The sequence below is a fragment of the Carassius gibelio genome, chromosome A14 (assembly GCF_023724105.1).
Source record: "Carassius gibelio isolate Cgi1373 ecotype wild population from Czech Republic chromosome A14, carGib1.2-hapl.c, whole genome shotgun sequence".
Lineage (NCBI taxonomy): Eukaryota > Metazoa > Chordata > Actinopteri > Cypriniformes > Cyprinidae > Carassius > Carassius gibelio.
Window position 1 is genome coordinate 13,569,259 of NC_068384.1, and position 18,058 is coordinate 13,587,316.

The following is an 18,058-nucleotide window of genomic DNA, read 5'->3' on the forward strand; positions in this document are numbered from 1 at the left end:
AGAGCCAGTGGGCACCTTCGAGGGGCTGTTGTGGATCTGATGAAGCTTACTGTCCTGAGCTAAAGGCAATCTTAGATCACCATGTTGTGAGACTTTCCAAGTTTGAAATTAGAAAGGAGTTTCAACAACAAGAAACTCTCCCACAAAGAGCTTCTGCATTAAATACCGGTCTATTATCTTGACTGCAACACTAAATCTGAAAGAGACGGTCTTAAAGGGGTGGAATAAAGGTGAAGGACGGCTGATTGGTGGATTGGAAGAGTGGGCGTGAGTCAAGAGGCCTCCAGATCTTTTGATCCCTGTCTGACGCATTGATTCTTCATCATTTCCCATGGACCTATGAAGTAAAGCCAATCGATTTTAGTGTATTTTAAAGAATTGTTTCACTCGGTTTTATAAATTGAGGGCAGAGTGAGTCACTGGACCAGTTCTCCAGAACAAACAAATATCTCATTCACAAATACAACAACTCCCACACAGGGATTAACGTATCGAACAGCCCAGAATCAGATATGAACAAAAATGCCACATAATGTGAAAACAAATGAATAGCTATACATGTAAAATGCCTTAGTATACAAGTACCACTGAATGTGTAGCATTCCGGGAAGTGTTTTGTGTGTTTTGTGAAAAAAAACTTAAATCACCTGAAAATACTGACTTTAAATAGGCATTTTCATGTATAAATACATAATATTAGTTTTTGTTGCAATTGTATTATATGTCTTTTTTACAAAGCTAATGAAAAATATGCCTTCATAAAAGGTAAAAAATGCCCCTAAAAATCCATTTTAGTGAGCAGATATTGCCCGTATAATAACATTTTCATTTTGTTACTGCTCTAATCAAACCCATTATTCAGAAGAGGATACAAAATGCATTTCTGAAGGGGTTATAATAGTGTGAATTCAGAAGTTAAGAATTGTCTCCTATTCCGTTCTTAAGATGGAATTTGAATTGAAAAGCTCTTATTTATTAAATGTAATCAATATAATAAATATAAATATATTCTACACTAAATATGCATTCCTACTGTACATTAATTCTCAATATCATTTGTGGAACTACTACTCTGGAACTTTAATCCGATTTGCATTCAGAAATTTAAAATGCATTTTAAATTCATTTATGAATGGCACTCAACCCTGCCACCCACGTACAGTCCCATAGATGGATCCCTTTTCAGGCAGACAGACAGACGGCTCCCACTCTCTCCTCCTGCTGGATCACTGAGAGAGACCAGCCATTGACCAGGAGAACGTGAATGAATGACTGCAGAGGATTTTTTTCCCTCTGAGCAAACATAGCAACTGAGCAGTGACATTTACACACACACACACGCTCAACACACACAAAGCTAATGCAAAGTAACAATAAACTCAGACACCACGTATAACAAATCATCATACACAGCCCTTATGTGCAACAAACACTAAAAGGGAAGAAGTCAGGGGAAATAGTTGGAGGAAAAAAGGGAAAAACCTGCTTTATGTCTCTCTCTTTTCTCTCCTTGACTCCCGGAGAGTGAGGGATACATGCCTTCCAAAAGTGAGCAAAGAAAACTTTCAAAAAGAACGCGGTAAGAACTCAACGCGTGGGAGAGAAAGGAGACGCAATGTTATTTATATATTTCTGTTTATCTGTTTTCCTGTCATTTATTCAGAATGCAGCTTTGAAACACCCCCTAGGATGAGAACGAGAGGAGAGGAAAAGGAGATGGCAGTGGCACAGCTGCAGAAATTGTTCGGGGACTTGTGATAACTGAAGAAAATATGCAATATAGAGACAAATGGTGAGGTTATAATACATTTTTCTCTGGCCTTTTTCATCCCAGCACATTTTATCTTAGATGGAGTGATCCATGATGTAGAAAAATGACTGCAGAACTGATCTAATATGTGTCTGATTTTACCTCACATCATTGACTATTACTGATGACATAATATCTGGCCAGCTTGTGATTTTTTTGTCTGTTGGCTAGCTGATCTCTCTCTCTCTCTCTCTCTCTCTCTCTCTCTCTCTCTCTGTCACTGCATAGGTTTAATTTGTGGAGATTAAAGGACACATAGCATGGGACAGATGAGAGCTGTTTTGTCCTGAAGCATATTTTTCACCCGGCTTACCATCACCCTAGACCACATGAAGCAAAACCACTGATTTACTGCATCCAACTTTACACACACACACACACACACGGACACACACATACACACATAATCTGACAATTACAGACAAATCGCACAAAATTAAATCTGCATAAATTCAACAAGACAGCACTTCTAGAGACAAACATCACTAGAGCTAACTATAGATGAAATCTTTGTGACTGTATGATTTTGATATTTTCTGTATTTTCAAACACCAATAAACTGCTCCTAAATAGTCTAAAGTGGAAGTTATAAAAACTAAAAGCTAGGGTTAGTAATCAGCTGAATTATGATTAACAAGATTTGATCCCTTTTTAAGAAAATAAAAATAATTATTCTGGATACAATGTCCATATATATTTTTATATAACAGTGCTCTTTGTTTGTCTCACTCACTCACTCACTCACTCACTCACACACACACACACACAATTTGTAATTAAATTGAACTTATTCTAATTGAACTGATTAATAAAAAACATAGTTGGTAAAAACATCAAAACAAATATTTTATGTTGGACTGTTAAAGCCAATCATCAAAATGTTTTTAGAAAAAAAAGTTTATAAAGCCAGTTTGTTTGATGGTTTATAGGCTAGCTAAATAGCACAACAGAACAACAAACAGAATGCAAGACAGACAGATGCTAGATAGATAGACCAGACAGACAGACAGACAGACCGACAGACAGACAGGCAGACCGACCAACAGACCGACAGACCGACAGACAGACAGACCAACAGACAGACAGACTGACCGACAGACAGACAGACCGACAGACAGACAGGCAGACCGACAGACAGACAGACAGATAGACAGACCGACAGACAGACCGACAGACCAACAGACAGACCGACAGACAGACAGACCGACAGACCGACAGACAGACAGACCAACAGACAGACAGACTGACCGACAGACAGACAGACCGACAGACAGACAGGCAGACCGACAGACAGACAGACAGATAGACAGACCGACAGACAGACCGACAGACCAACAGACAGACCGACAGACCGACAGACAGACAGACCAACAGACAGACAGACAGACCAACAGACAGACCGACAGACAGACAGACCAACAGACAGACAGACAGACCGACAGACCGACAGACAGACCGACAGACAGACAGACCAACAGACAGACAGACAGACCAACAGACAGACAGACCGACAGACAGACAGACAGACCGACAGACAGACAGACAGACCGACAGACAGACAGGCAGACCGACAGACAGACAGACAGATAGATAGACAGACCGACAGACCAACAGACAGACCGACAGACAGACAGATAGATAGACAGACCGACAGACAGACCGACAGACCGACAGACAGACAGACAGACAGACAGACCGACAGACAGACAGACCGACCGACAGACAGAAAGACAGACCGACAGACAGACCGACAGATAGAGAGACCGACAGACAGACAGGCAGACCGACCGACAGACCGACAGACAGACAGACCGACAGACAGATAGACAGACCGACAGACAGACCGACAGACCGACAGACAGACCGACAGACCGACAGACCGACAGACAGACAGACAGACAGACAGACAGACAGACAGACCGACAGACAGACCGACAGACCGACAGACAGACAGACTGACCGACAGACAGACAGACCGACAGACAGACAGGCAGACCGACAGACAGACAGACAGATAGACAGACAGACAGACAGACCGACAGACCAACAGACAGACCGACAGACCGACAGACAGACAGACAGACCGACCGACAAACCGACAGACAGATAGATAGATAGATAGATAGATAGATAGATAGATAGATAGATAGATAGATAGATAGATAGATAGATAGATAGATAGATAGATAGATAGATAGATAGATAGATAGATAGATAGATAGATAGATCTTTGACAGCTGTACTTAGAATGTTTTCAAAACACTGCAGGATTGAATATAAATGCTATAAACATTACTACCTCTGGTGTCAACACAATGTCTCTAATGCTTCAGCACCAGCCAGCTTCATCTCATTTTTTTTATTACAATGCTGTCTTACGCCTGTATGACTGCAGTGCTGTTGACAGAGTAGTTTCTATCGTTCTTTGATTTTTCTCAAGGGTAACCCAAACACAAAAGGCAGCGTGGGTGGCTCAAGCATACTTACGATGTTCATAAGAGTGAGGAGGTACTTCTCCACATTCTGCTGCCCGTGAAACTGTACCACGGAGTCATCCACCCCCAGCAAAACCTCTATGTAGTAGGCTCGTTCGGGCAGCTGTCTGCGGGCTCGTCGGCTCTGGTTAATACTGCGTTCTACACCCTGATACAGAGTCTCAAGGTCAAACAGTCTGCCCAAATCAGCACCTATAAAGAAACAGAGAAACTGGTCATTTCTTAGTGTATACTACCAAATCATTACAGCAATTCACTGAAATTAGTATTAGTACTTCCTTTTTTTTTTTCTTTTTTTTTTGATTGACATATTGTTGAAGACATGAAAGGAAATGACGGTGTCAAAATGAGAAACCAATCAAACCACTAGCCACTGTACGTGGTGTCATGAGGTCATTTCCTCTCCAGGCGGATAGATGGAAAATGGAGGAGATATAACACTGAGGAAGATCTATCACATTATTTCTATCACCCAATCAGCTGGGGGCATCTTCTATGCTCCAATTATGTAACGTTTCCTAGGCAACCTGCTCATGGGTAAACCAACACTCGATGCAGACTAATATTAGCTCACCAGTCACTTTCTTATTGGATGATAATCCGACAGTAAGAACGATATTCATCATCTTAACTCTGAGAGTCAGTAACATGTTATTACAGGGATACAAAGGCAAGACAACAAGCACAGAAAATTCCCAATAAACCAAAAAGAAAGGTTTTAGAGTGTTTTTTTTTTTTCCTTTTTCTTTTTTTTTCATAATAACATTATGAAGGATTTTGTAAGGCTGTAAACTTCCTCTCACCAGCAGGTGTTCATAATATCAAAGCCTGTGTCAGCAGATTTCCACACATAATTGGAAGAAAGCTTTACAGGACAACAAAAGCAATTAACATGCTATTGTCTATTATGCATAGTATTCTATATAGACATAAGAATTATCATTATTTTTTTTATTATTTATTTTCATTTTTCTGAAGCCATTCATATGTTCAAATATTTTTGTGCCAAACTGAATCAAAACTACCTGCAACACCAGCACTAGGCTGATATAATAGCATACTCTGTTCATGGCTAATGATGATCTGAGGGTCACCTCAGAACCTGTTAATGCCAATTCAGAAGCTAATTAAACCATATGAAATATTTGCAAAGATATGATTTTTGAAGGATCATGAGACACAAGACTTGAGTAAATTCAGATTTGCCATCACGGGAATAAATGACATTTTAAAATGGTCATAACATTTCACACTATCACTATTTTACTGCATTTTTGATTAAATAGATGCAGCAACATAATGCACACAAATGCAACATAAAGCAATATTCAATGAATATACAAGCCTGGGAAAATAAAAAAATACAGTTTCCCCCCTGTTCTACCCTACTGTGATGACTAACCTCCTATTATGACATGTGTCTTTTTCTGCTATTCTGTGATCTTCCAAAACTTGACCCATCACCCTGTCTGTCAAATACACCAGCTCTGTTATGATCTCATGTGAGAACATTCACATTCTGGCTGAGGAGTCCTTGCCCTTATCAGGACACAAAGCTACTTTGTCTTTCAACCTTTGCAAATGTCAAGAGAGCCTTTGAGGGAGAGAAAGATGGAAGAAATGCAAGAAGGCCTAGGGTGCTCAGACTAGTAGGACATTCGAAAAGATTGATATCATGTACAACAGTTGTGATGTAAGTACTGAGTAGCTCATTTCACTTTGGATTCTAACAACTCAAACTATCACATGCTCATCTCCATTAATGACAGATTTATGGGTCATCGGGCTGCCAAGCTGCAAAAGCACTGAGATGGAACAAGAGATTGGTGCATCTACCGTAGATGTGTTCGCTGACACATGCAGATAGAAATATGTACACACAGCCAAGCACAAATGAGGTTTATATAGAGGAAAAAAGTGTTGCAAAACTTTTTTATCTGAATCTGAGAACATCTACAATATTGCAAATATTTGTTCTGATACTGACACGTAAACTTGCAAAGTGAAAATTTGAGTATTAATACTTCCATTTACAGACAACAATCTCACAAATTTCTGTTAACCCTTCATTGGAAAATGTAAAATATAGGTAAAATACCCACAAAAAAATTATTATGGTCTTGCTTCATATTAAAATAGTTGTGCTCGATTTTTTATTTTATTACATTTCACAGTGTGCTCTTAAAAAAATGATAATCTAGTATAATAAATCTAGTTACAGCTGGTCAAGCAGGCACACAGGCCGATTCAAACAAGCAGGTAAGTTTATAAAGGTAACTGAAGAGAAGCTTCCACCATAGGAGAATCAAAACTGAGGTGATCAATGGAAGCAGAGTAAACTGTCTTATCTGGGTTAAAACTTCTAGTCCTTCGATGGATAGCAAAGGATCCCAGGATCAACAGGCTGACAAGTAGTCACCGGACCCGCTGAGAAGCTTGTAACCTTGAGACCAGCCGATGAGTGACTATGGTGAGTGTGTTTTTGAATGGTGTGATAAGTGAACGCAGGTTTCCGTGATTAATAATCAGGTGATTGTGTACGGGTGTTGGAGGCTGGTTTGGCTGTTGAGGCAGGTGATTCCATGACACAGTGCAATCAAAATGGTCAAAATATTAAATACAAAATAGAGAAAGTAAAAAATAGTGTATTCTGATATAATAGAGTAAAAAAAAAACAGACAAACTTACTTTATGTATATACATTTAGTTTTGTACTTAAATTCGTTTACAATCACAAGTCTGCACTTACAACCACTTAAATCTTGCATAGCATTTTGAATCTTTACGTCTTCTATCCACCTTTTTCTTATCGTAAAAATGTTTGCAGACATTTGTAAATTCTATGGGTCTTGCTTCCAGTCTCATCTGCATCCACTCCATCCAGCTATTTTTAGCATTAAAAAAACAGTTTGTTTTGCTGCTTGATATTGAAAGTTGGTGTGTCCTATCATATTATTTTTAATGTATTATCTTAATTTTTAACACAGTGGTTTGTAATGTAAACAGTTTTTACCGTTTACTGCACATTGTTATTATTTTGGCCTTGTCGTGACCTAATGGTTAGAGAGTCGGACTCACAATCGAAAGGTTGTGAGTTCGAGTCTCGGGCCGGCAGGAATTGTGGGTGGGGGGAGTGCATGTACAGTTCTCTCTCCACCTTCAATACCACGACTTAGGCACTGAACCCCCAACTGCTCCCCGGGCGCCGCAGCATAAATGGCTGCCCACTGCTCCGGGTGTGTGTTCACAGTGTTTGTTTGTGTGTGTGTGTGTGTGTGTGTGTTCACTGCTTTGTATGTGTGCTCTTCGGATGGGTTAAATGCAGAGCATGAATTCTGAGTATGGGTCACCATACTTGGCTGAATGTCACGTCACTTATTCTCCCTGTTATTTACCTATGGCTAATGAAACGGAAGTCTCACGCATAGGCTTACTTCCGCATTGAAGAAAAAGGTGGATAGAAACTTTTGCAATTAACATGTGCCAAAACTAACTTGTGCATTCAAAAAGCCCAAACACAAATGAGCAGAATGAGAGATGAAAGAAATGAGAGAAACATGTCAGTAGGTCATTCAACTGTGGACTGTAAAAGTCTATTAGAGTTTTTCCAGCACAGAATATTATCCCATAAGCATCAAAAGTACAATAATGTTCTGTAGACATTCTGCATGCAAACAGCTTGAGCATTGGTGGTGCGCCGGTAATGTCAGACAGTGTTTTTAATTAGAGTGTGAGAAAGTGTGTACATGCAGCAGATGTACCAGCGAGGAAGGGTATCGCAACCTTAGGGGAATCTGATCCAGCTACACAGATTTTCTAACAGTCAGTGCTCAACTAATGCTCTTTGTGCCTTTTAATCTTTAATGGTTTGTTGTAAAAGCCAAGATCAAATTAAGCCTTTAGGACCAGGCCATTGAGAGCTGGTAATGATATCAGTAACTAAATCATCTCCAGCAGTAATAAAGTATACCATTTGATTAAGCTCTATATTAATGCTAACAATGCACTAATGTTTACTATGTGGTAAGTAAACTGGCAATGTTACTGTAGAATTGAGTTCAGCAACTTTGTGCCATTATTAATCTATAATAGTACTCATAGGGTCATATCATCCTCCCCCGATGTAATATAATAAAACATGGGGGGTTGATATATATATATATGTGTGTGTGTGTGCATATGTATATATATATATATATATATATATATATATATATATATATATATATTGCAAGCGCAATCCTGTGACAGTAACATCCGTTTAGTGGAGAATCTGAAGGAAAGATGCAAGACACGAAAAGCCTCCATTAATTCCTGCTTGTAGTAATTTAATGTCTATATATTTTGAAAGCATTGAATCGCTATAGAAATCGTGATTCGTTTGATTCTTAGTGTTATAAATCGATTACTGTCTGAAATTGATGATTCACAATTCAAAATTCATGTTTCAAGATTGATGCATTGCATCGTCTGGGTTTGTAATCGATGCATCGAGAAAAACAAGTGAATCGTTACACCCCTACTTCTAACTGTCAGAGCTCATAGCCTCATATACAGTAGACAGTGCTTTGGGCATATACATATCTATGGCTTTGGAGTGTAATGCGGTTGTGCTTCAGGAGAACCGAAGATCGAGTCTCAGCTCGAGGACCTTCTGTGAGTAAACAATTCTATTTAAAACAGTAATAATAAATGTTCATAAAAGTAAAATGAGAGGAATGTACATGATGTACTGAGTAATGTCAGGGAAACCACCTCAAATAAGAGCCTTGAGAACATCAGGAGCTGGTTAAGAATACTGGTTAGAAAACTTTTACTATGCATACAAATGCAAATCTTGCAAAGGTTTGGACACACCATGACTATGAAAATGGTAGAGTCACACTGAAGGCATCAAGGGCTATTTGACCAAGAAGGAGAGTGATGGGGTGCTGCGCCAGATGAACTGGCCTCCACAGTCACCGGACCTGAACCCAGTCGAGATGGTTTAGGGGTGCGCTGGACCGCAGACAGAAGGCAAAAAAACAAGTGTTAAGCATCTCTCGGGGAACTCCTTCAAGACTGTTGGAAGACCATTTCAGGTGACTACCTCTTGAAGCTCATCAAGAGAAAGCCAAGAGTGTGCAAAGCAGTAATCAAAGCAAAAGGTGGCTACTTTGAAGAACCTAGAATATGACATATTTTCAGTTTTTTCACACTTTTTTGTTATGTATATAATTCCATATATAATTCCACATGTGTTAATTCATAGTTTTGATGCCTTCAGTGTGAATCTACAATTTTCATAGTCATGAAAATAAAGAAAACTCTTTGAGTGTAATGTAAACAGAGATATGGACTACAATCAGATATTTCTGTTTTTAGACTCCTTTTTAATATTATTTTAAATATAACTTTGTTATAACTTTGTTATAATAACTTTGTTAAATAACAGGAAAAATAGGACACAACTCTTGATGAGAAAAATTAAACCGCGCAAATGTTTCCTCCACAGACAAACTGAGCGAGGCAGACAGTGTCTGAAACCTCCAGAGCTTAACAGCGCCTAACAATTTTGCAACATAAATCTGTGGTGAAGCAGGGAACTGCAGCGTGCTCTAATTGAGAGCCACTGGGGCAGATTTGAGATTGACCCGCTTGTTTTCTTGTTACCTAATGTGAACCTCACTCCACCAACGATATCAATCTGCTTCAGCTATACAGTATGTCTGCATCAGGTCAGTAACTAGTTGACATGTCTGTTTTTTTTTCTGTGTGGAGTAGTGGATCAAAATAAACAAAGTAGGCTATACGTTAAATTCTTTAGTTTCCATTTGTGGAATGTTGGTCCTCTCCTCTTCAATGGCTGTGTGAAGTTGCTGGATATTGGCAGGAACTGGAAAACGCTGTCATATACACCAATCCAGAGAATCCCAAACATGCTCAATGGGTGACATGTTCGGTGAGTATGCTGGCCATGCAAGGACTGGGATGTTTCCAGCTTCCAGGAATTGTGTACAGATCCTTGCAACATGGGGCCGTGCATTATCATGCTGTAACATAAGGTGATGGTCGTGGATGAATGGCACTACAATGGGCCTCAGAATCTTGTCATGAAACCTGTACCTGTGTTCGTTGTCATTAACATTTGCCTTCCCATACCATAAACCCCACCGCCAACATGGGCCCCTCGATCCACAACGATGACATCAACAAACCGCTCACCCACACAACGCCATACACACTGTCTGCCATCTGCCCAGTACAGTAAAAACATGGATTAATCCATGAAGAGAACACCTCTCCAAAAGCTTGTCTCAGCTGATCTTGGAGGTGAAGAAGCTGTATGTGGAGGTCCTGGGCTAGTGTGGTTACGCGTGGTCTGCGGTTGTGAGACCAGTTGGATGTACTGCCAAATTCTCTGAAATGCCTTTGAAGACGGCATATGGTAGAGAAATTAAAATTCAATTCATGGTCAACAGCTCTGGTGGACATTCCTGCAGTCAGCATGCCAATTGCACGCTCCCTCAAAACTTGCAACATCTGTGATATTGTGCTGTGTGATAAAAATCCACATTTTAGAGTGGCCTTTTATTGTGGCCAGCCTAAGGCACACCTATGGAATAATACTGCTTTCTAATCAGCATCTTGATATGCCACACCTGTGAGTTGGACGGATTATCTCAGCAAAGATGAAAGTGCCCACTAACACAGATTTAGACAGTTTTGTGAATGATATTTGAGAGAAATAGGCCTTTTGTGTACATAGAAAAAGTCTTAGATCTTTGAGTTCAGCTCATGAAAAACGGCTGCAAAAACAAGTGTTGCGTTTATAATTTTGTTCATAGTATCAGAGATGTATAAAGTACTAGAGAACCATACTTGAGTAAAAGTACAAGTGCTCTATCAAAAAAGTGACTTGAGTAGAAGTAAAAGTGCTCTTTAAGCACCACACTTAAGTAGAAGTACTAAAGTATTCAACATTTTTTGTACTTAAGTATTGCAAGTAGTCTATTTTAAAATTTACTACTCAAGTACTGAAAGTAAAAGTAGAAGTATTGTGTTATGTAGCTATTAAAGAAAGTAGTCAAAAGTTTGAACATATTGTTTTTACTATTTCAAATGATTAACCTAAAGGACAATCACAATTCCTTTGACTGTAACTTCTTGTAAACAAAAAAACGGTTACTAGGGTTAGTTAGCCCAATTTGCAAAATGATGTCATTAATAACTTACCCTCATGTTGTTTCAAACCCATAAGACATCAGAGGGTCATTTAGAATTTTTTGAAGCATCGAAAATACATTTTGGTCCAAAAATAGCAAAAACTATGACTTTATTCAGCATTGTCTTCTCTTCCGTGTCTGTTGTATGACAGTTAAAAACAAAGCAGTTTGTGATATCTGGTTCGCGAACGAATCATTCGATGTAACCGGATCTTTTTGAAACAGTCCACCAAATCGAACTGAATCGTTTTAAACAGTTCGCGTCTCCAAATACGCATTAATCCACAGATGAATTAAGCTGTTAACTTGTTTAATGTGTCTGACACTCCCTCTGAGTTCAAACAAACCAATATCCCGGAGTAATTCATTGACTCAAACAGTACACTGACTGAACTGATGTGAAGAGAGAACTGAAGATGAACACCGAGCCGAGCCAGATAATGACTCATTCACGAGTCAAGAACCGTTTCTGTCAGACGCGTCCGAATCGTGAACCGAGGAGCTGATGATACTGCGCATGTGTGATTTAGCGTGAAGCAAACCGACACACAGAGCGTCTGGAACCGAACTGATTCTTTTGGTGATTGATTCTGAACTGATTCTGTGTTAATGTTATGAGCCCATGTGCAGTCAACGCCAATGACGCCATTGCATCGAGCGCAAAAGAATTGGTGAACTGTTTTCTTCAACTGGTTTATTGAATCGAACTGTCAGAAAGAACTAACGTTACTGGTCATCCAAAAAATGATGCAACCGGTTCTTGACTCGTGAACGAGTCATTATCTGGCTCGGCTCGGTGTTCATCTCTCTCTTCACAGCAGTTCAGTCAGCACGCGCAGTCTCGCTTGATTCGCTTAATGATGTGCCAGCTTCATCAAACCTGCCATCTACAGTTCTGGCAGTGGTGTAATGGAATGATTCGTAACATTATTATAATTGTAACGAGTAACGATGCAGCACATAAAAAAAATATCGGAGTAAAAGTATTAAACTCAGCGAAAATATGTACCGAAGTAAAAGTTGAAGTAGGAGAAAAAAATAATACTCTAGTAAAGTACAGATACCGCCTTTTAGTACTTAAGTACAGTAGTGAAGTAGTTCTACTTCGTTACTATACATCTCTGCATAGTATATGTATATATGTATATACATACATACATATACACAGACACATATTTATACAACAGTTCGTTCTGGTTCTCATGAGATATTGTACTGGTATCGCTACAGGAATGCCCTTTCACTGTACACTACCCGTATTTCTCATTGCAAGTGCTTTGGCTGGAAGCCCAAATGAAATAAAATGTAAAAAAAAAATATTACTGCTTTTGTGTCACAGAATGTAGTTGTAAGAGTTTTTTTAGGTGAGAATGCACTTTCTAAGACTTCAAATATGTGATTTTTTAATCAAGATAATGTCTTTATTAACAAACGTACAAATTTGTGTCAATGTTTTGTGAGATGCGATGTGAGCTCCAGGTCGTCAGCGGCTGTTCTGAGCTCATGTTTATCTATGTGTGTGTGTGTGTGTGTGTGTGTGTGTGTGTATATATATATATATATATATATATATATATATATATATATATATATATATATATATATATATATACATATGCACACACACACACACACACACACACACTATTTAATTGCTTGTTAACACAAATTGCTAATCAGCCAATCATGTGGCAGCAATGTGGTGAAGCATCAGAATGGGGAAGAAAGGGGATTTAAGTGACTCTGAACGTGGAATGGTTGTTGGTCTCAGATGAGCCGGTCAGTTTAGTATTTTAAAGTTTAGCACAGGCTCACCAAAATTGGACAATAGAGGATTGGAAAAAACGTTGCCTGGTCTGAGTCTCAATTTCTGCTATGATATTCAGGATATTTTCTTGGCACACTTTGGGTCCCTTAGTACCAACTGTGCATCGTTAAAAAACACCACAGCCTACCTGAGTATTATTGCTGACCATGTCCTTTTTTTTTGTGACCACCATGTACCCATCTTCTGATGGCTACTTCCAGCAGGATAATGCACAATGTCACAAAACTCAAATCATCTCTGACTGTTTTTTTTAACATGACAATGATTTCACTTTACTCAAATGACCTCCACAGTCACCAGATCTCTATCCAATAGAGCAGCTTTGGGATGGAATGGGAGATTTGCATCATGGATGTACAGACAAATCTGCTGAAACCGTGTGATACTATCATGTAAATATGGGCCAAAATCTCTGAGGAATGTTTCCAACACCTTATTGAATCTATGCCATGAAGAATTAAGGCAGTTTTTAAGGCAAAAGGGGGTCCAACCTGGTATTAGCAATGTATACCTAATAAAGTGGTCAGTGTGTGTGTGTATATATATATAATTATTTATGCCTGTTGGAAATTTATTTAATCACATTTTATTTAAATATAATTTATACTGAAGATTTATCAAATGTGGAATAACTGTATTTTAGTGTTCCATAATCCTAATAGCTGTCTGTCCTCAAAGTCAGACATGTACAAGCAACAGCAAAGCACCATGGGAGTAATGCTCCAATGGCCTATATCAAACCATCCAGCAATTCACACATTAAACTCTGGATATCTACACGAGAGAACGATTTCATAAGAGTGCCATAAGAGAGCTTCTTATGAAATAGAAGAAAAAGGGAAAAAGACAGTTTTCAGCCTTTTTGTCACTGCCAGATCTTAACGATAAACAGAGAAATCCGCCCACTCATGCCAAGATGGGAGGGGTCCTCCTCCACCTCCTCCTCAGCATCTATGCACCAGACGCCTGCTCTCCCACAGGTCAGCTTTACATTCTTCATTTCCCCCACCCTCTCTCTCAGCGTCTAATGGTGGCTAGATATGTTGAATGCTGGGAGATTGAGTTTGGGCATAGTTGATTACACACACACACACACAACCCAAAATGTGTGAAAGACCGTGATTGAATGTCTCACAGAAATGGGGGTATATAACAAAAAACTGAAACATTTGAAAAACCTACATGAATATTGTAGTAATGTACCGAAATATTGAGGTTTAGCTTGAAAGAATAGCGGCATACCCAATGAGAAATATTTTGCTCTTTCATAGGAGGCTTAATGTAGCACAAGAATATATTTTGTCTCAGATCTGTTACCTAAAGAAAATTGTTAAGCTGCAGTAAATCTTTAGTATTTTATACTGTATTTTCATAGCTGTAGTATAGCTAAGATAATTTTGCCTTGAATTTAATGAGAAATGTTTGAGGTCATACTCACTCATATCAAAAAAAAAAAAAAAGGTTGATAGGCTTTTGAGATCTCTTTAAAAATACATGAGATTACTAGGGTCTTTTCCTCAAAAATTCCTTTAAAAATATATTTTAATACTATACTACAGTTTCTAATTTAAAATCTCTAAAGCACTCCTTACATGTGGAATCTTCTAAATAAATCGGTCATTTAAAAAACACAAAATGTAAAATTATATCTCCATTAATCATCCTCATGTCATTCAAAACCTGTATGACTTTATTTATTCTGTGGAACATAAAATATATTTTAAAGAACATTTTTAATTTAACCTTCACATAAAAAAGTCACACAGGCTTGGAATGGCATGCTGGTGAGAAAATGTTGACAGGGTGATAATTCCTGGGTGAACTTTCCCTTTAAGCTCAATAGTAAAAACTGACCTGGCCATGTCTCTCTCTGTGCATGTGGGCCACAGAGGTCAGTGGGTGAGCCCCTGAACAGTGACAGATGAGTAGAAGCAACAGACAAGGCCACACTGACCTCCAAAGGTGTTGACGGCAACTGTCTCACTCTCTCTCCACAGATTCAACAGGAGGTTTCAAGAATAGACAGTGCTGGAACTGTACAGGTGTCTCTTACACACTTATTCTGGCTCGCACACACATCCTAAAAGACGGCCTCTCAGGTTATCAGCTAGAAACATGACCAAAAGCAATGGCTCCCCTTTGAAACTCATGAAAAATAAATCTTATTCAATTATGCTAAAGTGATAAAATTAGGTAGTAATGAAATGTTTTTTTGATAAAAGTACCAGGGTACCAATTACCATGTTACATACTGCCAACCTTGTTTCACTTTTTTTTCTCTCTCTCTGGATCCGGAAACACTTACATAACATTTGATCACTGTTTCGTAAAGGTCCATCAAAAGATAAGCTCAAATATACCAATTTCAAAAAGAATTTCAATCACTTGAAAGAAAGAAAATGTTGATGACCATAATACAACACTTTGGGTTAAAAAAAATCGTACCTTCAGCAAAAGCTTTTGCCTCAGAAAAATTTTATTTTAGCAACCCATTAACACCAACCTTCAAGATTTCAAAGGCAGCGTTAAAAGTGTGAATTGAGATTTTAATTGGATTACCTGTATGTCTTTTGTCCCTGACCTTTATCTCTAGGGAAATAAAAACATTTCTCAAAGCTCTCTGCGTTAGAGCAAATATGCGCCATTAGAGGAAACAGGATCAATGTCAGTGAACAGCAGGTGAGAAATGGCACTATTCATCATTTTAAGGTGATAAGGGATGTACTACAGCACTCTGCCTTTTCCAAAGTCAGCATAGACTATACGCAAAAATGGTCAGTTTTCTAGAAGACAATGCACGCATTTTACATACTAAAATGTTCTCTACTAAAACGTAATTTAGACGCATTAGTTGTCTTAACTGCAGAGCAAGTTTAATAACATCAGATACTGACTGACTGCAATACGATTTGATGATATACTTCAGCAGTTTGATTTAGAGATGAGATTATTTCAGCTATCTGTCACATACAGCCATATCCACTGTAAAAAGACTGTTGAAAATGTCTTGAGTACAGGAGGTGGAGAAAAACAAAAGGTGTGAGACAATATGTATGCAAATGATCCGGGCAGAAGTTCCCATGGGGAATGAGGATATATATCAGTTATGATTTATGGAAATTCATCAGCCAGTTATATAATTTAATTGAGTAAACATATAGAAAAAAATGACAGGCGCTTTTTAAATAAAGACATGCATTTCTTCACGTAAAATCTGCCTCTCCAATAGACCGAGATTATTTTGCCATATATAAGAGACACTAAAGAAAATTCTTCATATAATTCTTCATAATAAATAATTCCACTGGTACTCAGGTTTATGAAAAAATATATACACCACACAATGCTAAACAATCACTCTATGGATTACATGCTGACTGCAAAATATTACTCTTTTAACAATTTTTCAGTAAATTTGCCCATTTTTATGCACTTGTCTCACCATTCAGCGAGCAATACAATATTGTCCCTTCATGGGATCCGTGTTCTCTTTTGGAACCCACTGGCAAGCTCATCATTAATCGATACACTCATCCCTCTGTAACACTATATTCTTCCAGCAGCAAAGAAAAGTATCCCTTCTTGTGTTTCCTATTTTAATAAACTGCGATTTTAATGGGATTATCTGTGGTGGATTGCTGCACCAGAACAGATGTCCGTCGTGTGTCATTCCAATGGCATCGACTGAATAAATCTGGACTGCCAATTCTCTGAATCCTTGGAGAGAATTGGATTTTCAGGCACAATGTTTACATTCATCTCTAATAAGGGTGCCTATTCATGCATGCAACTGCAATACAACTTATATATGAATGCAACACGAAACACAAAAGGACAACAAATCACAACTGATTATTCTTATTCATTACAAACCCGAAATTCAGTTTAAGTGGACCTTAAAAGCTGTATATCCCAATTTTTTAAGATATAAAATTCATACGTATATGCTAACTTGCATAGAGTACAACAAGGATATCCTATAGACAATGATTTCCCACAACCAAATGAGGGTGTGCATTAGCGAAAGAAGCAACAAATAGGGATATGCTATACAACAGGACAGTAATATTGTTTGGACAGAGTGAGCACTGAATGTGTAGCAAAGGGAAACATACAGGAAATGTTGGGGCTTATCTTTCTCTAAAGAAATTCAATATATATATATATATATATATATATATATATATATATATATATATATATATATATATATATATATATATATATATATATATGGCTTTGAAACAGAGGTGGGTAAATAATGAATTTTCATTTGTGGGTGAACTATTTCTTGAATAAACAAAACAAACACACTATTACATAACCTCTCTATTTACATTTCTGCTTCAGGTATTGAGAGCTCATTATAATTTCTTCAAACACAATCTAGAATAGAATAATCTCACAGTCCCACTGTCAACAGAGTTAGAAACCTTTAAATGCCCAGTCCCCTTGTCGTACATAGCACAGTCAGGTCAAGCACTACAGCAGTTTGTAAAGGTCTACATGAAGTGCATGCCCCAAATGACTTAATTAGACACAGCACAACAAAAGCAGCAATGCAGCAAAGTGCAGCAGACGGTGACAGCAACCACACGGCCCGCGCATTTGTTCTGACAATACGGCGCGTTTCCTCTGCTGCCACACAAGCTACACAATTAAACCAGCCACGCAGTGAGCATGTGCTAATTCAGGCTCTAAAGCTCCAACCCGAAGCCAA

At 38.4% G+C, this 18,058-nt stretch overlaps 1 protein-coding gene across 1 annotated transcript in view; it reads right to left on the reverse strand.

The window, feature by feature from the left end:
* The window catches only part of LOC128026965 (A disintegrin and metalloproteinase with thrombospondin motifs 2-like), a 117,591-nt gene that overhangs the window by 24,396 nt on the left and 75,137 nt on the right, over window positions 1-18,058 (reverse strand). Inside the window, exon 4 of the mRNA XM_052614267.1 lies at window positions 4,298-4,497. Coding sequence (XP_052470227.1) covers window positions 4,298-4,497 — 200 coding nt within the window. The remainder of the gene's footprint in view (window positions 1-4,297; window positions 4,498-18,058) is intronic.